This window comes from Oncorhynchus clarkii, chromosome 29 (genome assembly GCF_045791955.1).
Source record: "Oncorhynchus clarkii lewisi isolate Uvic-CL-2024 chromosome 29, UVic_Ocla_1.0, whole genome shotgun sequence".
Lineage (NCBI taxonomy): Eukaryota > Metazoa > Chordata > Actinopteri > Salmoniformes > Salmonidae > Oncorhynchus > Oncorhynchus clarkii.
This window is the reverse complement of record NC_092175.1, coordinates 26,576,710-26,604,267: the sequence shown is the minus strand read 5'-3', so window position 1 is coordinate 26,604,267 and position 27,558 is coordinate 26,576,710. Positions and strand designations below refer to the sequence as shown.

The 27,558-nt window shown below is 42.1% G+C and overlaps 2 protein-coding genes across 2 annotated transcripts in view; both read right to left on the bottom strand.

The window, feature by feature from the left end:
• Position 1: 1 nt before the first annotated feature.
• LOC139387937 (developmentally-regulated GTP-binding protein 1) lies at positions 2–20,111 on the bottom strand. The gene is made up of 9 exons (XM_071134332.1): positions 19,910–20,111; positions 2,280–2,403; positions 1,963–2,138; positions 1,759–1,828; positions 1,481–1,650; positions 1,226–1,356; positions 850–1,017; positions 602–724; positions 2–319 (listed from the first exon to the last, which is right to left on the bottom strand). Exons 1-9 carry the CDS (start codon positions 19,946–19,948, stop codon positions 220–222), a joined length of 1,101 nt encoding a protein of 366 aa, XP_070990433.1. The 5' UTR covers positions 19,949–20,111; the 3' UTR covers positions 2–219.
• A 2,301-nt stretch (positions 20,112–22,412) lies between these two features.
• The window catches only part of LOC139387936 (small conductance calcium-activated potassium channel protein 2-like), a 33,964-nt gene continuing 28,818 nt past the window's right edge, over positions 22,413–27,558 (bottom strand). Inside the window, exons 8-9 of the mRNA XM_071134331.1 lie at positions 26,046–26,151; positions 22,413–22,763 (exon numbers count right to left, since the gene is read on the bottom strand). Coding sequence (XP_070990432.1) covers positions 22,488–22,763; positions 26,046–26,151 — 382 coding nt within the window. The 3' untranslated portion in view covers positions 22,413–22,487. The remainder of the gene's footprint in view (positions 22,764–26,045; positions 26,152–27,558) is intronic.

Below are 27,558 nucleotides of genomic sequence, written 5' to 3'. Positions count from 1 at the left end.
TAAAAAGGTCAGTCATTTTTCTGGTGTTTATTTGATATTATTTTTTGATTCAAGGCCTCTTCGATGGATGTTTTGAATCACATACGGGCGTAAATGAGGGAGGGAAATGTAACATTGACATTCATATCATTTTTATTTTCACTTTGAAAATTCCAACATAAAATTGAGAACAACGAAGACAGATGTTCTCGGTTCATGATGCAGAGAGTCAGGAGACTTTTACTTTTTCACCAGCTGGATTACATCCTCATCTTCCATGACATGGTCTTTTCCCACCTTCTGGGGGTTGTGTTTCACTGAAGCACCCCATACCAGAGCACTGAAAGGACAGGAAGACCGAGTGTTAGAAAAATGCCAGGCAGGTGCAACATTGTGTCATATGTGTCTGTGTGCTGTGCTCTCCCTTGTAGGGTAATTCAACCGTTATCATTGGACACCTAGTGGCAGCTAAGTGCATTTGATGATTTTTAAATGTTTTAAGGACATTATTTATTACAGATTGTTGCTTTAATCGGTTAAATACTGGGGTGGGTATACCTCAGTCTTTTCCAAAACATCAACAAGAAGCACAAAAGCCATTAGCTAATAGTATAGTACTCACTATTTTAATTCTTTGAGGAGGCTTTTATGAATCTTCAGACAGAAGTCCTCCACTGCAGTATGTTCAGTAGGTAGAACGACTGGAGATGTGTAGTCAGGAAGCTGGCCTTTGGGTTTGGTGTATCTGGGGGACAACACATTCAAATAATGTATTAATTTAGACACAAACCACACATTTATCCAAGCAGTGTAATATGGATTCCAATAACCCTATATGTCTCTTCTAGGGGCTGTTAGGTGCCTCCTTACATGCGCACTAGGTGCAGGTAGTCCCACATCTTCTCCAGTAGGTCATCAAAGTTCCAGCGGGAATGGGCAGAGATGGGCACGCAGTGGGGTACCTTGTAGATGATGTCCAGCTCTTCAATGGAGATCTGGTCGATTTTGTTGAGCACATAAATACAGGGGATGTACACTCTGGTGGGATTAAACAGAGCATGTATGTCAGCAGGTCTGTAGGGGAACGTTGACCATACTTTGGAATGGGGTATAGAAGTCTTTTTGGCTAAGGGGTATAGGTCAGACCCAATTCTAGATGAATGGAGGATTATGTCAGAAAAACATTAATTCCTGCTTAATCAGGAAGATTACATCCCTGAGTTTGTAGAAGTGCTCAGCTGCTTACCGGTTTCCCTCCACCACGTCGATGAGGTCATCGGCAGTGGAGTCGCTGCGCAGGGTGATGTCAGCGTTGTGGATCTTGTACTCGGCCAGGATGCTCTTCACTGCGTCACCATCCAGCTCACTCTGTGGACACTGGAGAGAAGGAGAGAGACAGGAATAACACCAGAGTAAGCCAGCTGTAAAAAGAGACAGAGACACAGAGAGAAATGGGGACAGATTGAGCTGGACGTGAAACCTTTGTGTTAAACACACGTACTGTGACGGTGAAGTTGATACCTCCTTTGTCCTTCTTCTTGAAGCCGATGTTGGGCGGCTGCTTGTTGAGGCGGATTCCGAAGCCCTCCAGCTCGTGTTCAATCAGCTTCTTGTGGCCCAGAGGCTTCAGGACATCCAACACTATGAGGATCAGGTTGCAGGTCCGAGCCACTGGGAAGAGAAAGACCACAGTTACAAACTACCTTCAAGGTATGTGAGTGCTCTAAACTATCACATGTAGTTTGTGTATGGTTCTGATGCTTCACTGATGGCTCTCACCTGCGATGACCTGTCGTCCTCTGCCCTTGCCATCTTTGGCCCCCTCGATGATACCTGGAAGATCCAGGAGCTTGGAGACACAAAAGTAGAATACGCATCCTAATAGTAAAACATCTTAAATAGAAAAATAAACACAATTGTTACAGATTGGCCTCTGTTGGCCTTAAGGTGCCGTGTGAAAGGTACAAGATGCATGTAAAGTACCTGTATTTTGGCACCCTTGTAGCGGATCACTCCTGGTACTGTGGTGAGGGTGGTAAACTCATAGGCCGCCACTTCTGAGTACACCCCTGCCAGGTTACTTAGTAAAGTAGACTTGCCCACTGAGGGGAAGCCTACAAACCCGATACGGGCGTCACCTGTTTTTGCCACATCAAAGCCTATACAACAGAGTGACACATTAGTATTCATTACAATGTGTCATGAGCTTGTAAATCTCAACTTGCTACATCTCCACTGCACTGTTGTGTAGCAAAGGGACACATTCTAAAAGTGAACGATGATCAGGAGTCAGGACTCACCTTCCCCTGTGCCTCCTCCACTGCCTCCCTTTGGTGTGATAAGTTCTCTCCTCATCTTGGCCAGGCGAGCTTTGAGCAGCCCCAAGTGGTTAGATGTGGCTTTGTTCTTCTGAGTCCGAGCCATCTACCCAACACAGAGAGGATGCTTTAATCCATTCATATTCTACACAATACAACAATCGGAACTAGAATATTAGCTAGGCCTACTTGTTCAGAGCCAAGTTGTGTGATGGCTGGATTTCGACTGATCACTAATAAAGAAAACATATTGTCATCATGACACCAACACTACCATTACACTTGTTTATACTGAGCTGCACTGAGGTCAGAACGTAATCATGGTTGCATTAAGACACCGTGGAGCTGGCGCGATACATGGGTCGAAAAACGTACCTCAATGCAGGGATGGGATATGCCACTGTAGTGCAAATTTTACCTTTATCCACAATGCTCCATTTAGAAGATTTAAAAAGAAAAGTAAATACATTTTTTGTCCATTAAAATAACATCAAATTGATCAGAAATACAGTGTAGACATTGTTAATGTTGTAAATGACTATTGTTTCAGGAAACGGCTGATTTTTTAAATGGAATATCTACATAGGCGTACAGAGGCCCATTATCAGCAACCATCACTCCTGTGTTCCAATGGCACGTTGTGTTAGCTAATCCAAGTTTATCATTTTAAAAGGCTAATTGATCATTAGAAAACCCTTTTGCAATTATGTTAGCACAGCTGAAAACTCTTGTTCTGATTAAAGAAGCAATAAAACGGGCCTTCTTTAGACTAGTTGAGTATCTGGAGCATCAGCATTTGTGGGTTCGATTACAGGCTCAAAATGGCCAGAAACAAAGAACTTCCATGCGAGACAATTGCCAAGAAGCTGAAGATCTCATACCACACTGTGTACTACTCGCTCCACAGAACAGCACAAACTGGATTTAACCAGAATAGAAAGAGGAGTGGGAGGTCCCGGTGCACAACTGAGCAAGAGGACAAGTACATTAGAGTGTCTAGTTTGAGAAACAGACACCTCACAAGTCCTCAACTGGCAGCTTCATTAAAGAGTACCCGCAAAACACCAGTCTCAATGTCAAAAGGGAAGAGACGACTCTGGGATGCTACCAGTCTGCTGTTCCCACATGCTTCAAGAGGGCCACCATTGTTCCTGTTCCCAAGAAAGCTAAGGTAACTGAGCTAAACGACTACCGCCCCGTAGCACTCACATCCGTCATCATGAAGTGCTTTGAGAGACTAGTCAAGGACCATATCACCTCCACCCTACCTGACACCCTAGACCCACTCCAATTTGCTTACCGCCCAAATAGGTCCACAGACGATGCAATCTCAACCACACTGCACACTGCCCTAACCCATCTGGACAAGAGGAATACCTATGTGAAAATGCTGTTCATCGACTACAGCTCGGCATTCAACACCATAGTACCCTCCAAACTCGTCATCAAGCTCGAGACCCTGGGTCTCGACCCCGCCCTGTGCAACTGGGTACTGGACTTCCTGACGGGCCGCCCCCAGGTGGTGAGGGTAGGCAACAACATCTCCTCCCCGCTGATCCTCAACACTGGGGCCCCACAAGGGTGCGTTCTGAGCCCTCTCCTGTACTCCCTGTTCACCCACGACTGCGTGGCCATGCACGCCTCGAACTCAATCATCAAGTTTGCGGACGACACAACAGTGGTAGGCTTGATTACCAACAACGACGAGACGGCCTACAGGGAGGAGGTGAGGGCCCTCGGAGTGTGGTGTCAGGAAAATAACCTCACACTCAACGTCAACAAAACTAAGGAGATGATTGTGGACTTCAGGAAACAGCAGAGGGAACACCCCCCTATCCACATCGATGGAACAGTAGTGGAGAGGGTAGCAAGTTTTAAGTTCCTCGGCATACACATCACAGACAAACTGAATTGGTCCACTCACACAGACAGCATCGTGAAGAAGGCGCAGCAGCGCCTCTTCAACCTCAGGAGGCTGAAGAAATTTGGCTTGTCACCAAAAGCACTCACAAACTTCTACAGATGCACAATCGAGAGCATCCTGGCGGGCTGTATCACCGCCTGGTATGGCAACTGCACCGCCCTCAACCGTAAGGCTCTCCAGAGGGTAGTGAGGTCTGCACAACGCATCACCGGGGGCAAACTACCTGCCCTCCAGGACACCTACACCACTCGATGTCACAGGAAGGCCATAAAGATCATCAAGGACATCAACCACCCGAGCCACTGCCTGTTCACCCCGCTATCATCCAGAAGGCGAGGTCAGTACAGGTGCATCAAAGCTGGGACCGAGAGACTGAAAAACAGCTTCTATCTCAAGGCCATCAGACTGTTAAACAGCCACCACTAACACTGAGTGGCTGCTGCCAACACACTGACACTGACTCAACTCCAGCCACTTTAATAATGGGAATTGATGGGAAATGATGCAAATATATCACTAGCCACTTTAAACAATGCTACCTTATATAATGTTACTTACCCTACATTATTCATCTCATATGCATATGTATATACTGTACTCTATATCATCGACTGTATCCTTATGTAATACATGTATCACTAGCCACTTTAAACTATGCCACTTTGTTTACATACTCATCTCATTTGTACATACTGTACTCGATACCATCTACTGTATCTTGCCTATGCTGCTCTGTACCATCACTCATTCATATATCCTTATGTACATATTCTTTATCCCCTTACACTGTGTACAAGACAGTAGTTTTGGAATTGTTAGTTAGATTACTTGTTATTACTGCATTGTCGGAACTAGAAGCACAAGCATTTCGCTACACTCGCATTAACATCTGCTAACCATGTGTATGTGACAAATAAAATTTGATTTGATTTGATGGTAGTATACAGTGCCTTGCGAAAGTATTCGGCCCCCTTGAACTTTGCGACCTTTTGCCACATTTCAGGCTTCAAACATAAAGATATAAAACTGTATTTTTTTGTGAAGAATCAACAACAAGTGGGACACAATCATGAAGTGGAACGACATTTATTGGATATTTCAAACTTTTTTAACAAATCAAAAACTGAAAAATTGGGCGTGCAAAATTATTCAGCCCCCTTAAGTTAATACTTTGTAGCGCCACCTTTTGCTGCGATTACAGCTGTAAGTCGCTTGGGGTATGTCTCTATCAGTTTTGCACACCGAGACTGAATTTTTTTCCCATTCCTCCTTGCAAAACAGCTAGAGCTCAGTGAGGTTGGATGGAGAGCATTTGTGAACAGCAGTTTTCAGTTCTTTCCACAGATTCTCGATTGGATTCAGGTCTGGACTTTGACTTGGCCATTCTAACACCTGGATATGTTTATTTTTGAACCATTCCATTGTAGATTTTGCTTTATGTTTTGGATCATTGTCTTGTTGGAAGACAAATCTCCGTCCCAGTCTCAGGTCTTTTGCAGACTCCATCAGGTTTTCTTCCAGAATGGTCCTGTATTTGGCTCCATCCATCTTCCCATCAATTTTAACCATCTTCCCTGTCCCTGCTGAAGAAAAGCAGGCCCAAACCATGATGCTGCCACCACCATGTTTGACAGTGGGGATGGTGTGTTCAGCTGTGTTGCTTTTATGCCAAACGTAACGTTTTGCATTGTTGCCAAAAAGTTCAATTTTGGTTTCATCTGACCAGAGCACTTTCTTCCACATGTTTGGTGTGTCTCCCAGGTGGCTTGTGGCAAACTTTAAACGACACTTTTTATGGATATCTTTAAGAAATGGCTTTCTTCTTGCCACTCTTCCATAAAGGCCAGATTTGTGCAATATACGACTGACTGATTGTTGTCCTATGGACAGAGTCTCCCACCTCAGCTGTAGATCTCTGCAGTTCATCCAGAGTAATCATCGGCCTCTTGGCTGCATCTCTGATCAGTCTTCTCCTTGTATGAGCTGAAAGTTTAGAGGGACGGCCAGGTCTTGGTAGATTTGCAGTGGTCTGATACTCCTTCCATTTCAATATTATCGCTTGCACAGTGCTCCTTGGGATGTTTAAAGCTTGGGAAATCTTTTTGTATCCAAATCCGGCTTTAAACTTCTTCACAACAGTATCTCGGACCTGCCTGGTGTGTTCCTTGTTCTTCATGATGCTCTCTGCGCTTTTAATGGACTTCTGAGACTATCACAGTGCAGGTGCATTTATACGGAGACTTGATTACACACAGGTGGATTGTATTTATCATCATTAGTCATTTAGGTCACCATTGGATCATTCAGAGATCCTCACTGAACTTCTGGAGAGAGTTTGCTGCACTGAAAGTAAAGGGGCTGAATAATTTTGCACGCCCAATTTTTCAGTTTTTGATTTGTTAAAAAAGTTTGAAATATCCAATAAATGTCGTTCCACTTCATGATTGTGTCTAACTTGTTGTTGATTCTTCACAAAAAAATACAGTTTTATATCTTTATGTTTGAAGCCTGAAATGTGGCAAAAGGTCGCAAAGTTCAAGGGGGCCGAATACTTTCGCAAGGCACTGTATATACAGTTGAAGTCGGAAGTTTACATACACCTTAGCCAAATACATTTAAACTCAGTTTTTCAACTCAATTCCTGACATTTAATCTTAGTTAAAATTCCCTGTCTTAGGTCAGTTAGGATCACCACTTTATTTTAAGAATGTGAAATGTCAGAATAATAGTAGAGTTATTTTATTTCTGCTTTTATTTCTTTCATCACATTCCCAGTGGTCAGAAGTTTACACACTCAATTAGTATTTGGTAGCATTGCCTTTAAATTGTTTATCTTGGGTCAAACGTTTCAGGTAGCCTTCCACAAGCTTCCCACAATAAGTTGGGTGAATTTTGGCCCATTTCTCCTGACAGAGCTGGTGTAACTGAGTCAGGTTTGTAGGCCTCCTTGCTCGCACATGCTTTTTCAGTTCTGCCCTCAAATTTTCTAAATGATTGAGGTCAGGGCTTTGTGATGGCCACTCCAATAGCTGGACCTTGTTCTCCTTAAGCCATTTTGCCACAACTTTGGAAGTATGCTTGGGGTCATTGTACATTTGGAAGACCCATTTGCGACCAAGCTTTAACTTCCCGACTGATGTCTTGAGATGTTGCTTCAATATATCCACATAATTTTTCATCCTCATGATGCCATCAATTTTGTGAAGTGCACCAGTCCCTCCTTCAGCAAAGCACCCCCACAACATGATGCTGCCACCCCTATGCTTCACAGTTGGGATGGTGTTCTTCGGCTTGCAACCCTTTTCCTCCAAACATAACAATGGTCATTATGGCCAAAAAGTTATATTTTTGTTTCATCAGACCAGAGGACATTTCTACAAAAAAACGTAGTCTTGCTTTTTTTTAATAGTGGTTTTGGAGCAGTGGCTTCTTCCTTGCTAAGCGGCCTTTCAGGTTATGTCGATATAGGACTTGTTTTTACTGTTGATATAGATACTTTAGTACCGGTTTCCTTCAGCATCTTCACAAGGTCCTTTGCTGTTGTTTTGGGATTTATTTGCACTTTTTGCACCAACGTACGTTCATCTCTAGGAGACAGAACGTGTCTCCTTCCTGAGCAGCATGACGGCTACGTGGTCCCACGGTGTTTATACTTGCGTACTATTGTTTGTACAGATCAACATGGTACCTTCAGGCATATGGAAATTGCTCCCAAGGATGAACCAGACTACAATTGTCTACATGTCTACAAATTTTTTTCTGAGGTCTTGGCAGATTTCTTTTGATTTCCCCATGATGTCAAGCAAAGAGGCACTGAGTTTGAAGGTAGGCCTTGAAATACATCCATAGGTACACCTCCAATTGACTCAAATTCAGAAGCTTCTAAAGCAATTTTCCAAGCTGTTTAAAAGGCACAGCCAACTTAGTGTATGTAAACTTCTGACCCACTGGAATTGTGATACAGTTAATTATAAGTTAAATGATCTGTCTGTAAACAACCGTTGGAAAATTTTCTTGTGTCATGCACAAAGTAGATGTCCTAACCGACTTGCCAAAACCATAGTTTGTTAACAAGAAAGTTGTGGAGCGGTTGAAAAACAAGTGTTATAATGACTCCAACCTAAGTGTATGTAAAAAAAAAATCACTGCTCAAAAAAATAAAGGGAACACTTAAACAACACAAAGTCAATCACACTTCTGTGAATCAAACTGTCCACTTAGGAAGCAACACTGAATGACAATAAATGTCACATGCTGTTGTGCAAATGGAATAGACAACAGTTGGAAATTATAGGCAATTAGCAAGACACCACCAATAAAGGAGTGGTTCTGCAGGTGGTGACCACAGACCACTTCTCAGTTCCTATGCTTCCTGGCTGATGTTTTGGTCACTTATCAAACAAATGTTATTGCATATTTTCCATGTGGAACCTGGCTATGCTTAGGGTAGTTAAAGGCTAACCAATTATAAGGGAAAGGGAATTTAGGGAGAAGAACTGAGATGTTTGGCTGGTTTCTTTTTTGTTGTGCCCCGCAAATGCACAGGTACAAATAATATATGTAGTCTTCAAGACAAAATTGCACTTGCCCGTTCGGGCACCCACAATGCACATTCCACCAAATAGTTTTACAGTATTTCATTTATCTGACTTTAACTTAGATGCATTCTCCAGCCCTTTATATTTAGCCTCACAATGAAGTGTTTAACCATTTTCTTTGTTTATCTGACATAAATAATTGCATTCATGAGATGTATTGCCAAATTATACTGAACAAAAATAAAATGGCAACATTTAAAGTGTTTGTCCCATGTTTAATGAGCTGAAATAAAAGATCCCAGAAATGTTCCATTTGCAGAAAAAGCTTATTTCTCTCAAATTTTGTGCACAAATTTGTTTACATCCCTGTTAGTGGGCATTTCTCCTTTGCCACGATAATCCATCCACCTGTATGGCATATCAAGAAGTTGATTAAATAGCCCACTCTAAAATGTGAAGTTGTGTCACACAACCCACAGATGTCAGAAATTGAGGGAGCATGCAATTGGCATAATGACTGCAGGAATGTCCACCAGAGCTTTTGCCAGAGAATTTCATGTTAATTTCTTTACTATAACCCACCTCCAACTTCATTTTAGAGAACTCGTTAGTAAATCCAACTGGACTTACAACTGCAGACCACGTGGAACTACGCCAGCCCAGGAAGTCAACATCCGGCTGTTTCACCTGCTGGATTGTCTGAGACCAGCCACCTGGACAGCTTATGAAACTATGGGTTTGCACAACAAAATAATTTCTGCACAAGCTGTTAGAAACCGTCTCAGGGAAGCTCATCTGCGTGCTCATCGTCCTCACCATGTTCTTGACCTGACTGCAGTTCAGCAACGTAACCAACTTCAGTGTGCAAATGATCACCTCCTATAGCCACTGGCACGCTGGAGAAGTGTGCTCTTCACGGATTAATCCCAGTTTCAACTGTACGGGGCAGATGGTGTCTCGTGTGGACGAGCGGTTTGCTAATGTCAACGTTGTGAACAGAGTGCCACATGGTTGCAGTGGGGTTATGGTATGGGCATGCATAGGCCACGGACAACAAACACAATTGCATTTTATCGATGGCAATTTGAATGCACAGAGATAGTGTGACGAGATCCTGAGGTCTATTGTCGTGCCATTCATCCACCGCCATCACCTCATGTTTCAGCATGATAATGCTGGGCAGCAGGGGAGCCCAGTGGTTAGAGCGTTGGGCTAGTAACCGAAAGGTTGCAAGTTCAAATCCCAGAGCTGACAAGGTACAAATCTGTCGTTCTGCCCCTGAACAAGGCCCTGTTCCTAGGCCGTCATTGAAAATAAGAATTTGTTCTTAACTGACTTGCCTAGTTAAAAAAATGCATGGCCCCATTTTGCAAGGATCTGTACACAGTGTGCCACATGGTTGCAGTGGGGTTATGGTATGGGCATGCATAGGCTACGGACAACAAACACAATTGCATTTTATCGATGGCAAAAAAATTCCCAGTTCTTCCATGGCCGGCATACTTACCAGACATGTCACGCATTGAGCAAGTTTGGGATGCTCTGCACAACAGCGTGTTCCAGTTCCGGCCAATATCCACAAACTTTGCACAGCCATTGAAGTTGAGTGGGACAACATTCCACAGGCCACAATCAACAGCCTGATCAGCTCTATGTGAAGGAGATGTGTCGCGCTGCATGAGGCAAATTGTAATGAATAGGGAGAAAAAGGTGTAGATTCACACGCAGGGGGCGGCAGGTGTTTATTTCGCCTTCGCAGAAGGTAGGAATCGTGGTCACAGGCAGGCAATGGTCAAAAACAGGCAGGTGAATCAAAACTAGGACTGAAGGCTATAACTGGTTCTCACAAACGAGCTAGGAAAAGGCTTAGTAGAGTCAAAAAGAACAAAAGGCATAAACAGAATGAACTGAACTAAATAAGGAGCTGATGAGACCAGGTGAGTAACTAACACAGGTGAAATCAATGATCAAAAATGAAAGACAGGGCTATGTTCAAGGACACAACGAAACAGAACACAAGGTTGACTAAGAAAATAAATACAGAACCTTACACAACCACAGGGCTCTCCAAAGAGTGGTGCAATCAGTCCATCGCATCACTGGGGGCACACTGCTTGACCCCCAGAACATCTACACAACCCGGTGTCACAGGAAGAACAAAAAGATCATCAAAGACCTCAGCCACCCGAGCCACGGCCTGTTCACCCCGCTACCATCTAGAAGGCGGAGACAGTGCAGGTGCATCAAAAATGGGACAGAGAGACTGATAAACAGCTTCTATCTCCAGCCCATCAGACTGTTAAACAGTCACCATTAGCCGGCATCCGCCCAGTACCCTGCCCTGAACCTTAATCACTGATACTAGCCAGATACCACTAGGAGCGGCCTTAGACCGCTGCGCCACTCGAGTGCTAAAAACATGCCTTTTCTATTCATATACTGTTTATATATATATATACAGTGGGGCAAAAAAGTATTTAGTCAGCCACCAATTGTGCAAGTTCTCCCACTTAAAAAGATGAGAGAGGCCTGTAATTTTCATCATAGGTACACTTCAACTATGACAGACAAAATTAATTATGGCGGAAAATAAGTATTTGGTCACCTACAAACAAGCAAGATTTCTGGCTCTGGATTTCTGGCTCTCACAGACCTATAACTTCTTCTTTAAGAGGCTCCTCTCTCCTCCACTTGTTACCTGTATTAATGGCACCTGTTCAAACAGTCACACTCCAAACTCCACTATGGCCAAGACCAAAGAGCTGTCAAAGAACACCAGAAACAAAATTGTAGACCTGCACCAGGCTGGGAAGACTGAATCTGCAATAGGTAAGCAGCTTGGTTTGAAGAAATCAACTGTGGGAGCAATTATTAGGAAATGGAAGACATACAAGACCACTGATAATCTCCCTCGATCTTGGGCTCCAACGCAAGATCTCACCCCGTGGGGTCAAAATGATCACAAGAACTGTGAGCAAAAATCCCAGAACCACACGGGGGGACCTAGTGAATGACCTGCAGAGAACTGGGACCAAAGTAACAAAGCCTAACATCAGTAACGCACTACGCCACCAGGGACTCAAATCCTGCAGTGCCAGACGTGTCCCCCTGCTTAAGCCAGTACATGTCCAGGCCCGTCTGAAGTTGGCTAGAGAGCATTTGGATGATCCAGAAGAAGATTGGGAGAATGTCATATGGTCAGATGAAACCAAAATATAACTTTTTGGTAAACTCAACTCGTCGTGTTTGGAAGACAAAGAATGCTGAGTTGCATCCAAAGAACACCATACCTACTGTGAAGCATGGGGGTGGAAACATCATGCTTTGGGGCTGTTTTTCTGCAGAGGGACCAGGACGACTGATCCGTGTAAAGGAAAGAATGAATGGGGCCATGTATCGTGAGATTTTGAGTGAAAACCTCCTTCCATCAGCAAGGGCATTTTTGATTTATTTTACCTTTATTTAACCAGGTAGGCTAGTTGAGAACAAGTTCTCATTTACAACTGCGACCTGGTCAAGATAAAGCATAGCAGTGTGAACAGACAACACAGAGTTACACATGGAGTAAACAATTAACAAGTCAATAACACAGCAGAAAAAAAAAGAAAAAAAAGAGTATATACATTGTGTGCAAAAGGCATGAGGAGGTAGGCGAATAATTACAATTTAGCAGATTAACACTGGAGTGATAAATGATCAGATGGTCATGTACAGGTAGAGATACTGGTGTACAAAAGAGCAGAAAAGTAAATAGATATAAACAGTATGGGGATGAGGTAGGTAAATTGGGTATACTATTTACCGATAGACTATGTACAGCTGCAGCGAGCGGTTAGCTGCTCAGATAGCAGATGTTTGAAGTTGGCGAGGGAGATAAAAGTCTCCAACTTCAGAGATTTTTGCAATTCGTTCTAGTCACAGGCAGCAGAGAACTGGAACGAAAGGCGGCCAAATGAGGTGTTGGCTTTAGGGATGATCAGTGAGATACACCTGCTGGAGCGCGTGCTACGGGTGGGTGTTGCCATCGTGACCAGTGAACTGAGATAAGGTGGAGCTTTACCTAGCATGGACTTGTAGATGACCTGGAGCCAGTGGGTGTGGCGACGAATATGTAGCGAGGGCCAGCCGACTAGAGCATACAGGTCGCAGTGGTGGGTGGTACAAGGTGCTTTAGTAACAAAACGGATGGCATTGTGAAACTGCATCCAGTTTGCTGAGTAGAGTATTGGAAGCTATTTTGTAGATGACATCGCCGAAGTCGAGGATCGGTAGGATAGTCAGTTTTACTTGGGTAAGTTTGGCGGCGTGAGTGAAGGAGGCTTTGCTGCGGAATATAAAGCCGACTAGATTTGATTTTAGATTGGAGATGTTTGATATGAGTCTGGAAGGAGAGTTTACAGTCTAGCCAGACACCTAGGTACTTATAGATGTCCACATATTCTAGGTCGGAACCATCCAGGGTGGTGATGCTAGTCGGGCATGCGGGTGCAGGCAGCGAACGGTTGAAAAGCATGCATTTGGTTTTACTAGCGTTTAAGAGCAGTTGGAGGCCACGGAAGGAGTGTTGTATGGCATTGAAGCTTGTTTGGAGGTTAGATAGCACAGTGTCCAAGGAAGGGCCAGAAGTATACAGAATGGTGTCGTCTGCGTAGAGGTGGATCAGGGAATCGCCCGCAGCAAGAGCAACATCATTGATATATACAGAGAAAAGAGTCGGCCCGAGAATTGAACCCTGTGGCACCCCCATAGAGACTGCCAGAGGACCGGACAACATGCCCTCCGATTTGACACACTGAACTCTGTCTGCAAAGTAGTTGGTGAACCAGGCAAGGCAGTCATTAGAAAAACCGAGGCTACTGAGTCTGCCGATAAGAATATCTTGATTGACAGAGTCGAAAGCCTTGGCCAGGTTGATGAAGACGGCTGCACAGTACTGTCTTTTATCGATGGCGGTTATGATATCGTTTAGTACCTTGAAGATGAAACGTGGCTGGGTCTTTCAGCATGACAATGATCCCAAACACACCGCCCGGACAATGAAGGAGTGGCTTCATAAGAAGGATTTCAAGGTCCTGGAGTGTCCTAGCCAGTCTCCAGATCTCAACCCCATAGAAAATCTTTGGAGGGAGTTGAAAATCCGTGTTGCCCAGCAACAGCCCCAAAACATCACTGCTCTAGAGGAGATCTGCATGGAGGAATGGGCCAAAATACCAGCAACAATGTGTGAAAACCTTGTGAAGACTTACAGGAAATGTTTGACCTCTGTCATTGCCAACAAAGGGTACATAACAAAGTATTGAGATAAACTTTTGTTATTGACCAAATACATATTTTCCACAATAATTTGCAAAAAAATTAATTAAAAATCCTACAATGTGATTTTCTGGATTTTTTCCCCTCATTTTGTCTGTCATAGTTGAAGTGCCCCTATGATGAAAATTACAGGCTCTCATCTTTTTAAGTGGGAGAACGTGCACAATTGGTGGCTGACTAAATATTTTTTTTGCCCCCCTTTCCTCGAGAACAGACTGAATTATTCAGGGTATTCCACAAGGTGTCGGAAACAGGGATGTTGGTCCATGCTGACGCAATGGCATCACGCAGTTGCTGCAGATTGGACGGCGGTACATTCATGCTGCGATCAGCCGGTTCCATCTCATCTCAAAGATGCTCTATTGGGTTGAGGTCTGGGGACTGTGCAGGCCACTCAAGTAAACAAAACTTACTGTCATGTTCCAGGCAATGTTTTTCAACTTCTCAATTGTCCAGTGTTGGTGATCACGTGCCCACTGGAGCCGCTAATTTGTGTTTTTAGCTGATAGGAGTGGAACCCGGTGTGGTCATCTGCTGCAATAGCCCATCCGTGACAAGGATCAACGAGTTGTGCGTTCCAAGATGCTGTTCTGTACACCACTATTGTACTAAGCTGTTATTTGTCTGTTTGTGGCCGCCTGTTCGCTTGCATGATTTTTGCCATTCTCCTTCGACCTCTCTCATCAACCTCTCTCATCCATTTCTGAGATACTGGATCTGGCGAGCTTGGCACTGACGATCATACCATACTCAAAGTCGCTTAGGTCACTAGTTTTGCTGATTCTGCCTGCTTCACATAACAAGCCACATGATCCATTTTCGTGATGTTTTTATATATATATTTTTTTAACCTTTATTTAACTAGGAAAGTCAGTGAAGGACAAATTCTTATTTTCAATGACAGCCTAAGAACAGTGGGTTAACTGCCTTGTTCAGGGGCAGAACGACAGTTTTTTACCTTGTCAGCTTGGGGATTCGATCTTGCAACCTTTCGGTTACTAGTCTAATGCTCTAACCACTAGGCTACCTGCCACTCCACAATGGGGTGGTGTACGTAATAAACTGGCCGGTATACAAAACATTCCAAACACCTTTATTTCCATGACAGACTGACCAGGAGAAAGCTATGATCCCTTATTGATGTCACCTGTGAAATCCACTTCAATCAGTGCAGATGAAGGGGAGGAGACAGGTTAAAGAAGGATTTTCAAGCATTGAGACGTGTATGTGTGCCATTTAGAGGGTGAATGGTCAAGACACAAGATTAAAGTGGCTTTGAACGGGGTATGGTAGTACTGTAGGTGCCAGGCACACCGGTTTGAGTGTATCAAGAACTGCAACGCTGCTGGGTTTTTACGCTCAACAGTTTCATGTGTGTATCAAGAATGGTCCACCACCCAAAGGACATCCAGCCAACTTGACACAACCATGGGAAGCATTGGAGTCAACATGGGCCCGCATCCCTGTGGAAAGCTTTTGACACCTTGCAGTGACCATGCCATCACGAATTGAGTCTGTTCTGAGAACAAAAGGGGTGTTGCTAATGTTTTGTACACTCAGTGTATATCTATTTATGTTCCGGACTCTGACATTGCTCATTCTTGGATTATGTGCGTATCACTGCACTGTTGGAGCTAGAAACACAAGCATTTTTGCTGCACCAGCAACATCTTCAAATCTGTGTACGTGACCAATAAACGTTGAATAGATTGAAAGAAATTTGCAGTACAGTGGCATGTCCTATCCCTGCATTGAGGTACATTTTCCAACCCATATCTTGACCACACAAATAATGTAACCATGATTGCGTTCCGACCCCAGTGCAGATTGTCATGTAAAAATCTTCCCAGCATGAAATAGTTCTCAATCGTTCTGATTGTGACATCATGCTGTAAAATGTCTCCCAGGGTGAACATTTGCACGCGCATCTTGCACGCGCATCTCTTTATGTGGATGGCTGAGCTTGTTTCTCTCACATCGTAAAACTGTTCTGTGGGCACGCGCATTTGCTTCACACATCTGCCAATCAATGGTGGCCAGGAGTATTGACTCTGACCAATCAGAAGCTTGTGAAGTGTGAGGTCAGCATATAAATGCCCAGACTCGCGTCAAAGTGCTGAGGGTTGATATGAGGAGAGACTTTTTTTTAATCAATTTTTACATTTAATTTTTTTTAAATTTTATTATTTTTATAAATATATATATTTATACACTGCTCAAAAAATAAAGGGAACACTAAAATAACACATCCTAGATCTGAATGAATGAAATATTATTTTTAAATACTTTTTTCTTTGCATAGTTTAATGTGCTGACAACAAAATCACACAAAAATGATCAATGGAAATCAAATGTATCAACTCCACGTATCTGTATGACCTCCCTACAACGCCTGGGCATGCTCCTGATGAGGTGGCGGATGGTCTCCTGAGGGATCTCCTCCCAGACCTGGACTAAAGCATCCGCCAACTCCTGGACAGTCTGTGGTGCAAGGGAGACATGATGTCCCAGATGTGCTCAATTGGATTCAGGTCTGAAGAACGGGCGGGCCAGTCCATAGCATCAATGCCTTCCTCTTGCAGGAACTGCTGACACACTCTAGCCACATGAGGTCTAGCATTGTCTTACATTAGGAGGAACCCAGGGCCAACCGCACAAGCATATGGTCTCACAAGGGGTCTGAGGATCTCAACTCGGTACCTAATGGCAGTCAAGCTACCTCTGGCGAGCACATGGAGGGCTGTGCGGCCCCCCAAAGAAATGCCACCCCACACCATGACTAACCCACCGCCAAACCGGTCATGCTGGAGGATGTTGTAGGCAGCAGAACGTTCTCCACTGCGTCTCCAGACTGTCACGTCTGTCACATGTGCTCAGTGTGAACCTGCTTTCATCTGTGAAGAGCACAGGGTGCCAGTGGCGAACTTGCCAATCTTGGTGTTCTCTGGCAAATGCCAAACGTCCTGCACGGTGTTGGGCTGTAAGCACAACCGCCACCTGTGGACGTCGGGCCCTCATACCACCCTCATGGAGTTTGTTTCTGACCGTTTGAGCAGACACATGCACATTTGTGGCCTGCTGGAGGTCATTTTGCAGGGCTCTGGCAGTGCACCTCCTTGCACAAAGTCGGAGGTAGCGGTCCTGCTCCTGGGTTGTTGCCCTCCACGTCTCCTGATGTACTGGCCTTTCTCCTGGTAGCGCCTCCATGCTCTGGACACTACACTGACAGACACAGCAAACCTTCTTGCCACAGCTCGCATTGATGTGCCATCCTGGATGAGCAGCACTACCTGAGCCCCTTGTGTGGGTTGTAGACTCTATCTCATGCTACCACTAGAGTGAAAGCACCGCCAGCATTCAAAAGTGATCAAAACATCAGCCAGGAAGCATAGGAACTGAGAAGTGGTCTGTGGTCACCACCTGCAGAACCACTCCTTTATTGGGGGTGTCTTGCTAATTGCCTATAATTTCCACCTGTTGTCTATTCCATTTGCACAACAGCATGTGAAATGTATTGTCAATCAGTGTTGCTTCCTAAGTGGACAGTTTGATTTCACAGAAGTGTGATTGACTTGGAGTTACATTGTGTTGTTTAAGTGTTCCCTTTATTTTTTTGAGCAGTGTATATATTTGTTTAATAGATTGCAAAGACTTTGGAGCTACGGTTTCGATTGACAGTGCTTGTTTGTTAGTTAGCTATACATACAAGTTAAAACGGCACACCTCTGAGTACAAGCCATCTTGACCAGTTTACAGCTAATTATGCTATCTAAATCAGAGAGAAACATCTGCACCAGTTTAGCCATCCACACAGACGTGTGTGAAATTATTTCACACTGTGAACATTTTTACAACAACGTTACAATCAGAACGATTGGGAACAATTTCAGGCTGGGAAGATTTTTACATGACACAGGTCAGTGTAAACAAGTAACCAAAGATTTTTTATAACTAACCAAAGACAGACTGTCATTTCCAGAACAAGCAAGGTGGGCAGAGCCAAGAGATAGCGAGATCCTATTGGCACGTTCTAGCATGTGAGTCATTCCAATTAAAAATTTTTAATAATAAATAGGATTGACACACACTGTCTCCGATAAGATTAGCATTCCTGAAACATTTTGTTTTGATTGCGCTAAAATTTGCCATAATAGGTTACATATAATCTTCAATAAATATAGTACCCAGCATCTGATTTGGGCCATAATTCTTCCTACCAATTAGTAAGACATGAGGAATCCAATAAAATGATAAAAAGGTCACCAAACACATATAGATGTTTTCTAATAATTGTATTGAAAAACATGACTACAATGCAAAGGTTTATAATTGTATTATTTTATTAGGGTTGTGACAAGATTTGCCACTATCCCATTTCTCCATCAAAGTTTTGGTTTTGTAGGAAAAGTCTTCACATGAGAATTGCACCATACAGATAGCCCTCTCAGAGAGCTGCTATTTGTTGGACTTTTCAAAGAGAGTTGGGTTGACCACCACATTTATTTTCATCGGGAGCAAAAGATAATAGTTTTCTACACAAAGTTGCAAAGAAAATGTTGTGATCCCTTAAATAAACACAAGACAAGAAAAATTGATAGAAGGGTGTGGCAACAGTAGCAGGAAAAGCGGCATCTAGCGGGTAAAACATGGTACTTTAACATGAATTCATGGTAAATAATGCAAAACGACTTCAATGGCTAATTTATCTAAACAGGGGGGACTAAAGATCCTCAGATTCACATGAAATACATTACAAAGCAAGAAGAAGCAATACTCCAAGCCGCATCTCCATACCAGTTGTTAGACATAGAAAACCGATTCTGTATACATACTGGTTGATGGGATGTTATTGGCGGGTGGGGGTTCTGGAGCTGGCCTTTGACCATTTTATTGGATTCCTCATGTCTTACTCAATGGTAGGAATAAGTTTGGATTGAATCGGATGTTGGGTACTATATTTGTGGAATATTATGTGAATCCTTATAAATTAAAAGGGCCAATTTGGGTGAAATCAATTTTCTTAATTTCTCAGATCAAATTAAATGAACAAAATGACGTTTCACAAAGCTAATCTTATGTTTCTAACTTAAGAAACAATTTCAGAACAATCTGAGATGGTGGGTGTCATGGCTTGCTGAAATGACATGGAATGACCCATATATTTGCACGTGTGCAATAACTCAATTTGCCCTTGCAGTCCAAAAATAAACAAAAAATGAAAACTATGGCAAAGGGTAAAGTCTACAAAAACTTTGTCCATAACAGTTTACGGGTTTGGGAACAGGAAACTGTATTGAGATCAAATGTTTCATCGATGAGAAAATGAGCAGAATTTCGGTCAAAATCTATCTTCTCCCACTGACGGCCACAGCTGGACTTCCTCTCGTCACCATATTTGGTGGTGAGTGGAAACGCCAACCAAATGCTTCGGATTTACACATCCGGTGAAACATCTGGCTCACTGTTCCATCTGTGGCGTAAAGGTAAGGTTGGTATCTTCAGACAACTAGTTACCCTGCCAATAATAACACATAGCCAGCCAAAGTTAACTACTGTAGCCAACTAAAAGCATAGACTAACGTAGAGTTGAGAATTCTTAGCAAAATAACATCCAGCTATGCGCAGACTCGGTGTCTGCCATCATATTATGTTATATAATATATATATATTTTTTGGGGGGGGCGGGGGGGAATCCATTGTAACGTTACATCCTCAATTGGCCAAGTTAACTTTAGCCAACTATAGTTGCTCGCTCCCTTAACGTTAGTCAAGTGGCCAAGCTAAAACGTGAATCACAACTAACGTCAGCTAGCATTCGCTACCGTTAGCTAACTTACCTCGGCCTCAATTTCTGCTATTTTGGCGAGTAAACTCATCTTGTAGCTGGTCCTTAGGTGATATCACATAACGATTAAACACGTTTAATAGTTAAATTGTTGAGTTTTTATCACGCAAGCATACAATGGCAAACTAGCAAAAGCTAACACTCATGTGTTCAACCTGCGGCTCTCGCTAGGAGGAAGAGGCAGCCGGCAAACCGATAACTCAAAAAACGGCGACGCCGTTGGCGCTACCTACCGGAATTAAGTTGTTTGCAGGTTTATGTAAGTTTGCTGACTTTACATATTCCATGTAACAGCAATGACATACACTTTGCAGAAATTATGTAACACATTTCAGATTTGGATTTGACAAATCAAACGAATGTATCTGACACTGCATAACTAATCACATTAAAAGGCTACTGCATGCTCTCTCTCAATTCAATTTCAATTCAAGGGGCTTTATTGGCATGGGACACATATGTTTACATTGCCAAAGCAAGTGAAATAGATAATAAACAATACAAAATGTACAGTAAACATTACTTACAAAAGTTCCAAAATAATAAAGACATTTCAACTGTCATCTGTTTATATACAGTGTTGTAATGGTGTGCAAATAGTTAATGTACAAAAGGGAAAATAAATAAACATAAATATAGGTTGTATTTACAATGGTTTTTGTTCTTCACTGGTTGCCTTTTTCTTGTGGCAACAGGTCTCTCTCTCACCCCAGTCAAATGGATTAGTATTAGTAATGCACACACATCTGGTAAATATGCTTTGTTTTATTGTTTCATATTTTGTTTGCATACAGTACATAATCTCTCAAAAGTTTCTATGTTGCTAAAATTTCTGGATTGACTGCCAATGTTTGAAAGCTCTAAAACCAGCAACAGTACATTCAACACTGTAGATGGGATTGAGCTTTTGGTTGGTTGGACAATGTCATTGCAGGAAGTTGACTAGATAAATTCCCATCGGATGAATATGGCACACTCATCTAACTTCTGAAAACCTTGCAGAGGGAGGGTGCATATTGCCAAAATGTGTATAACTGGTGGAAGGTTCCCTTTATGACTGGCTAGTGGCCAAGCTATTGCTGTTTTAAACAAAGGGACAAAGCTTTGTTGAAATCTAATTCTATAATCTTGAGCACCTACAATATTTGCACAATTATATGTGTCAGAGAGAGTTTTTTTTTGCAGTTAGGTTTTGACATTTTAGTGACCAGGCCCAGCCCTCTAATACAGTAAGATGCTATACCATCTTTTATACATTCCTTTTGAACTAACAATGTGTATTCCCAGGTATCTTAACCTTGGTCCTGGATGGTTTAATGGAAGATATGTTGAATATGCTGCATTTCACCTCAACCAAGGAATGTTTTACATCATATATTCTGTTCATATCTCTCCGTCATTATTTGTGTTGAAGACGTATGCTGTAAGAGGTGTGCGGAGGTGTGCTTATCCTCATGAAAATATAAAAATATGAATTTACTTTCAAAAGTGGCTACAGTTCTTGTGAATTATTGGTTTGCATTGCATACAACTATTGTTGCTCAGTTGAGGCAAAAACCAGCATAAATACTAAGTGCTTCCAGGACAAGGGTTGAGATATGTTGAGGAAAGAGCAAACTGTGTTTGTGATAATTGAAAGTATTCATTTCAGTAGCCTATCAGTTTTAAATTGAGGTCCCTTTGTGGTACATAGCATGAGGGCTTTGACTTGAGTCCTCTTCACTAATAATACAAATTAATTAATTGACAATTGACCATAAGTCCATGCCCAAACATCTACATTTTTCTTATTTTAATGAGCAACACAGATTTATATCATACGTCAGTCAGCATTGAAGTGCAATGATTAAAAAGTAAGTGCAAGTACAGATTTAGATGCATTCATTTTGATAAGAGGATTCAATTGTTTGCAGTGTGGCCCCAAAAATAGTCATTCTACAGGGGCATTCTGCAAAAGAAAAAACGCCATAGTTTGATGCTGTTTCTAACCTAAAATATATATTTCAAGCTCTATATGGTACCTCTGAGTGACAGTATGTGGGTGCATTCTTGTGCTGCCCTCTGCCTTCATTTCAGTCATGTCCATGAAATATCACTTTTTCCTCAATAAAAAGTATTACTGTAATGCTTGCTGATTGATAGGTCCCATGATTTCTCAGCTTGCTTTAAGGAACACGGTAACTGAGTCAAGCCAGCAAAAGCACAAAGTCCGTGAGAAGAAGCACTATTTTAGTGCATTATCTTCACACCCGGCCGGTAACCTTACTGTCCTAAAACTGGCTACCTCTGCATAGAGATGGAGTATAGTTCTGATCACAGCCCCCCATCGATAGGCCTAATAATTTTTACTGAGGAAAGCATCATTTTCTATGGTCATGTCACCAGAGCAAGGATAACATCTTTTGAGGTAATAAAAAATAAACAGCATCCTTTTAAAATCCATTGTCCCAGTAGCTCGGATTCTGTCATCAGAATTTGGATAATACTTATTGAAACCATAAGGCTTTACAATAAATGCAACTTGGCCATATGATGGCAAAAGTCTTCTCTGTAGGTGTTCCCCTTGGACTCTAGCTGCTCTCGGAGGAGGTCGGTGGTGCAGTGGAGGATGACCTCCGTCTGGACACAGACTGCGATCGCTCAGGGCTGTGTTTGTTGTACGGCTGGAGCTGCACCTCCAAGAAGTCCCTGTGCTGCTGGCTGATGACCTGGCTGATGAGTCCTGGCAGGGCTTGCAGGTTCCCCAGCAAAGTCTCCAGCTTGGTCTCCAGCAGGGCGATCCTCTTCTCCATGTCCTCCCCTCTCTCGTTCAGGTCTGAGATCAGGTCATACATGATGTTCTGAGTCTGGAGGAGGAGAGACACTCAGTCATAGTAAGAGGGTGAGACCCTTCCAGAGCATGGGGTGTTTTAGGCTAGAAGTTGCAGGCAATTGTAAAATTATTTGTTTATTTACCTTATTTTGTATATTTGAATAACCTTTATTTACACAGGCAAGTCAGTAAATAAGAACAAATTCTTATTTACAATGGCAATCTGTCCAGAGCCATTTGAGGGGCAAATCCTAATTTTGTCACATTTTCACTTAGTCATGGATGTCAAAAGGCTATGTGAAAGTTTGACTGAAATGGAAGTTATGAGTTGCCCCTTAGTTGAAAAGAACCAGCATGAAATGTATACTTCTTAAAAGGAACAGCTTGTGAATAATTTGATTATCAGTTGCATCATTCTAAGTATCTAATCATGCCACTGTTTCCCACTACAACACTAAACTGTTCCCTGGAGATGTAGATTTTTTTCAGATTATTAGTCTGCCCTCCGTGGCAGAACTGAACTCAGTCTGCAGCTATTCTCAGTGCTACAAGACAACTGTCTCTGTCTTTTCAACCATCTTGAAAAAGTGTTAACGCACAGCTGAGTCAATGTAGACATAATAAATATAATAAAACGTGTCTGGATACGGGCAATTCAAATTTCACAGATCTCCATCACAACAAACAAAACCTAATGCTGTAGATAAGCAAATAAAATATTAATTGATAACTTGCAGAGAAATTCTGCTGTATACACTTACTAACTTCTGCACCAGGAAGTTGATCTTCTTCCTCTCGACACATGGCATGTTACCAAACAGTGAGCTATCCAGTTCCCGAGGGGGCTGGAGATTGGGAGAGGGCTGCTGTGTACTGAGCTAATGTTCACTATGAGAACAATCGCTGCCAGCATGTGGCCAATGCCATCCATCCATCCATCCATCACTTACCTTGTCCTTTCCTTATTTGGGGTAGTAATAATGGGCTGGGTGGCTTGTTTAGAATCACAGCGATCCACCTCGGGCCAAAACAACACTGACAGCTTTTCACCACCCTGGCGCTCCAACTTGGGTGGGCAGATAGGGTTTCACTACGTTGCATCACTACCAGAGCCACTCATCACTTCCTATGATATTTTAAAAGGCAATTTCCACAGATTATCAAGGAATTTAGAATTGACATGGTTAGAGTCTTTACATTTATCTTGGAACTTTATGAAAATAAGGATGGAACCTAGAGGAAATAACAAAATGTAACATTATGAGATATAGAACTGCCTAAATTTGAGATTTTCTGGAGGTAACAAGTGAATTTTGGATAGACACAGATGAACTGACTCGAGTTTGCTTCAGTTAATCATGAAAATTTAAACTGCAAATTAATTAAATCTTTATAATACAGCACTAATAAAATAAAACCAGAACTCTGTCAAGAGTAGACTGGGACTGTAAGTATATTCAGTTAAGGCACAAAAACGCTTGTGTAAGCCTACACGACTGTGCATTGTGGGCTAATTTCAGACTGATTAAGCCGACTGGATGCAGGAAATTACCTGTGGGTATACATAGGCCTTTGATGTACTAAAACCCTGTTACTGAAATCCAATACCAAAAGTAGCTGAAATTATAACGGCTCCAAACTCAGTAAAAAGACAAGTGTAGAAAATTACAATGAAAATCATAAAGAAAAATAATATCCTGCATTTTCAATAATAAAAGGCTTATTCATGGTGAGGACAAATGCTGAAAAGGGAGTTTGATTCTCTTAACTGTAGGCCTACTACGGTATTAATATATTCTGACTCAAATGATAGCCTGCTTTATGTTACACCCCAAATAGAGTTTTTTTTTTTTTTACAACTGTAGGGAAACCACTGCTATGCGAGGGATTTCTCATAGCTTTGCAGAGGCTATGCAGCTGCCAAAGTTATTTTAAGCTCCATTATACAGCTCTATCGATCCACAGGGAGCTCATGTACTGTGATTTTTAATGCTATGCTGCCCTCTGGTGGCGAAAGCCACTTATGACAATGATTAAAGATGGCTGTATGAGTCATCTTCTTCCCAAATGTCAACCACCTTTCTAACCCACCGTGAGCCACTTGTTTCATAGCCCTGGGTGACTGTAATATTAACTAGCTAATGTATTTCGTGGCATGGTAGCATGAAACTGATTTGACCGTGGTGGATATTTTAATGTCAAAGCTCTCCAACTCTCTCCCTTCTATATTTCTGGCTGAATCATCACATCACACTCACAGCATGTTTCCCTTCCCTTAATGTTTTTTTTGCTGCGTCAGGCTGACTCTGTGCCAAGTCTTTCCCTAAGGTTTGTCAACTTCTGTTTAGTGCATCACAAGATAAACACCATAGAGAGATTTGCTGAAACATAGCAATGTGTTAATTACCATCAAGGGGTGGTTTCCCAGACACAGATTAAGATGACTCCTGAACTAAAAAGCCCTTTCAAGATTCTCCTTGACCATGCATTTTAATCCAGGACTAGGCTTAATCTCAGTCTGGAAAACCAAACCTTAAGGTATTTGACAAACTGATGACATATAAATTACAGTTTTACTTACCTATCAGGGTGGGGATCCTGATCTCATAAAATAATATGCATACCTTTTATATAATCTTTAAAACCAATATATTGTAGGTTTCCACTAACAACCAGGGTTGGAAATGCTCGGGAAAATGGGTTCCCCCTCGGAGATCGTTTTGACATGCAGAAATGTGCATCTTTAAATTTTCCTCTATCATTTTGGCATGAACTGAATTCAAGGATTTTACTTTGGAGGGTTCTCCATAGTGATTCTTCTCATTTTTCACCCCTTATAATATGCATATCTTTTTATCATCTTTGAAACCAAGATACTGTATGTTTCCATCAACAACAGTCCTGCATCTACCCTGAGTGCCAGTCTGTTTAATGTGCTATCATGCCAACTCCTTAACACTCATTGTCATGCCAATGACAGCAATGGAGTTGGCAAGAGCTCAAACAGATCTGGGACCGGGCTATCCTGCACCCAGTTCAAGAAGTGGAAATATATTGTGTCTTATTTTCTTCCAATGACAGTACACAACTGGTTCCTCTTAACATTCATATGAAAAAGTCTGTTTATTTTACACCTGTAGACTTTGTTTGTTTATATGAAAAGGTGTTACTAATTCACCCGATGCGTTGATATCACATGTATCAAATGGAATCCTTCAAATCAAAAAGTGGGTTAGATAGAGATCAATCCAAATGCACAACCAAACTTCACAACCAAAATAAACTGGAATATGTGACGTTTGTCAGTCCAGCTTACCTTTGCAAGGTCCACTAGTGAGTTTGCTTGGTCATTCAGCTTGCGTTGCTCCATTTTAACACTTCTCAATCTGAACAGAAGACCATTCAGAACCCAATAAATGTATCTATTTGGTAAAGATGGGTTTAACAGATCTGTGCACACAGAAGGCATACACATAGAGAGCACTCACTCCTAGGGCATGCACAGGATGTGTGTAGAAAATGCAGGAATTGGTTTAAGACAGTTTGATTGGTTGAGCTGCATGCAAGTGAAGACCAGAGTATAGAAGCTGCCAGAGAGGAGAATGTCTATTACTGCAGTAAATCTTCAGCCCTTGAACTCTACAACAAAATAACATACAAGGGCTCAACTAGGGAGATCAAATCGCTTGCAATGGGATTTTGCTGAAATATAGGATTAAAGCAGTGTATATAAACTATATAATAATAAAAGCTTAATCCAAACACTTGGGAGGTTTCTCCATTTTAGTGAATTATTTAATCCCTCAAAAAGCTGCAGATTGTTCAAGTGACAGTCTTTTTCTATTTTGAAAATCAAAACTATGTCAATCAGAGCAATTCCACCTGAAGTGCCATGATAACCAAACTCTATATAAAATGGGATACTAATTCATTTTCAATTAAAAGTAGTTGAAAAACAAATACAGCATTGTAAAATATAATTAAATGATCAAAAAAACAAGATTATATTACTGAGCTTTATGCAGTATACCAGCGCATATCTTTGGACTGTGAGTGTGTTATTGATAAAAGAGAAAATCCATCTGGTATATTATGTAAAATCACCTTAGTTACTGAGTACTGACAGTGATGTGCTGAATTGTTACATAGGGGGAAACTCATCCAGCTGGCATAAAGCTTTTCTGTGTTGGTGACGCAGACAGGTTAAAAAAATTAAATACCCCTCTTCAAGAGCCAGAGTAACAATAGTAACTTTCTTTAATCCATACAGCTGACTTAAATAATTCACATTTCCTGTTTAATTAGGGTACTAAGCAAGTGATTTCCACCCACACTAACTGGCACGTCGAAAACAGCAAATGTGCAGTACTCAGGACCACACTCGATCTTTCAAGATAACAGGAGAGCTTTTTTTCCCGCAACCACCCGTGCTGCATGCTAAATCAGAATGAGACCAACACACGGGGCGAGCTAGGACTGTAACATAGCCCTTGTGGTCAGCTTTTTCTTTCAGATAAAACCCAATGCTCTCAGACTAGCTGATGAGATAGGCTTTTGAGTTAGCGGGTCTAATTGGACTGTGTGAATTTGATGGTGTACAGCACAGTAGATCAAGGGGAAGAATATGAGGGGTCTGTAGTGACTGCTAGATTAATCTATTCTCATTCAATGGTGCATCATTGTTAGTCATTCCAGTTCACAGGCAAAGATGTGTGGAGCTAGATGACAAGTTAGACCAACAGGGGGCACTACAAGTGCCACTGAAGGATCCTACAGGCAAAAGACGGTGCCTCAGCAGCTAGTGACAGGGTAGCCGTATGGTCCAGAAG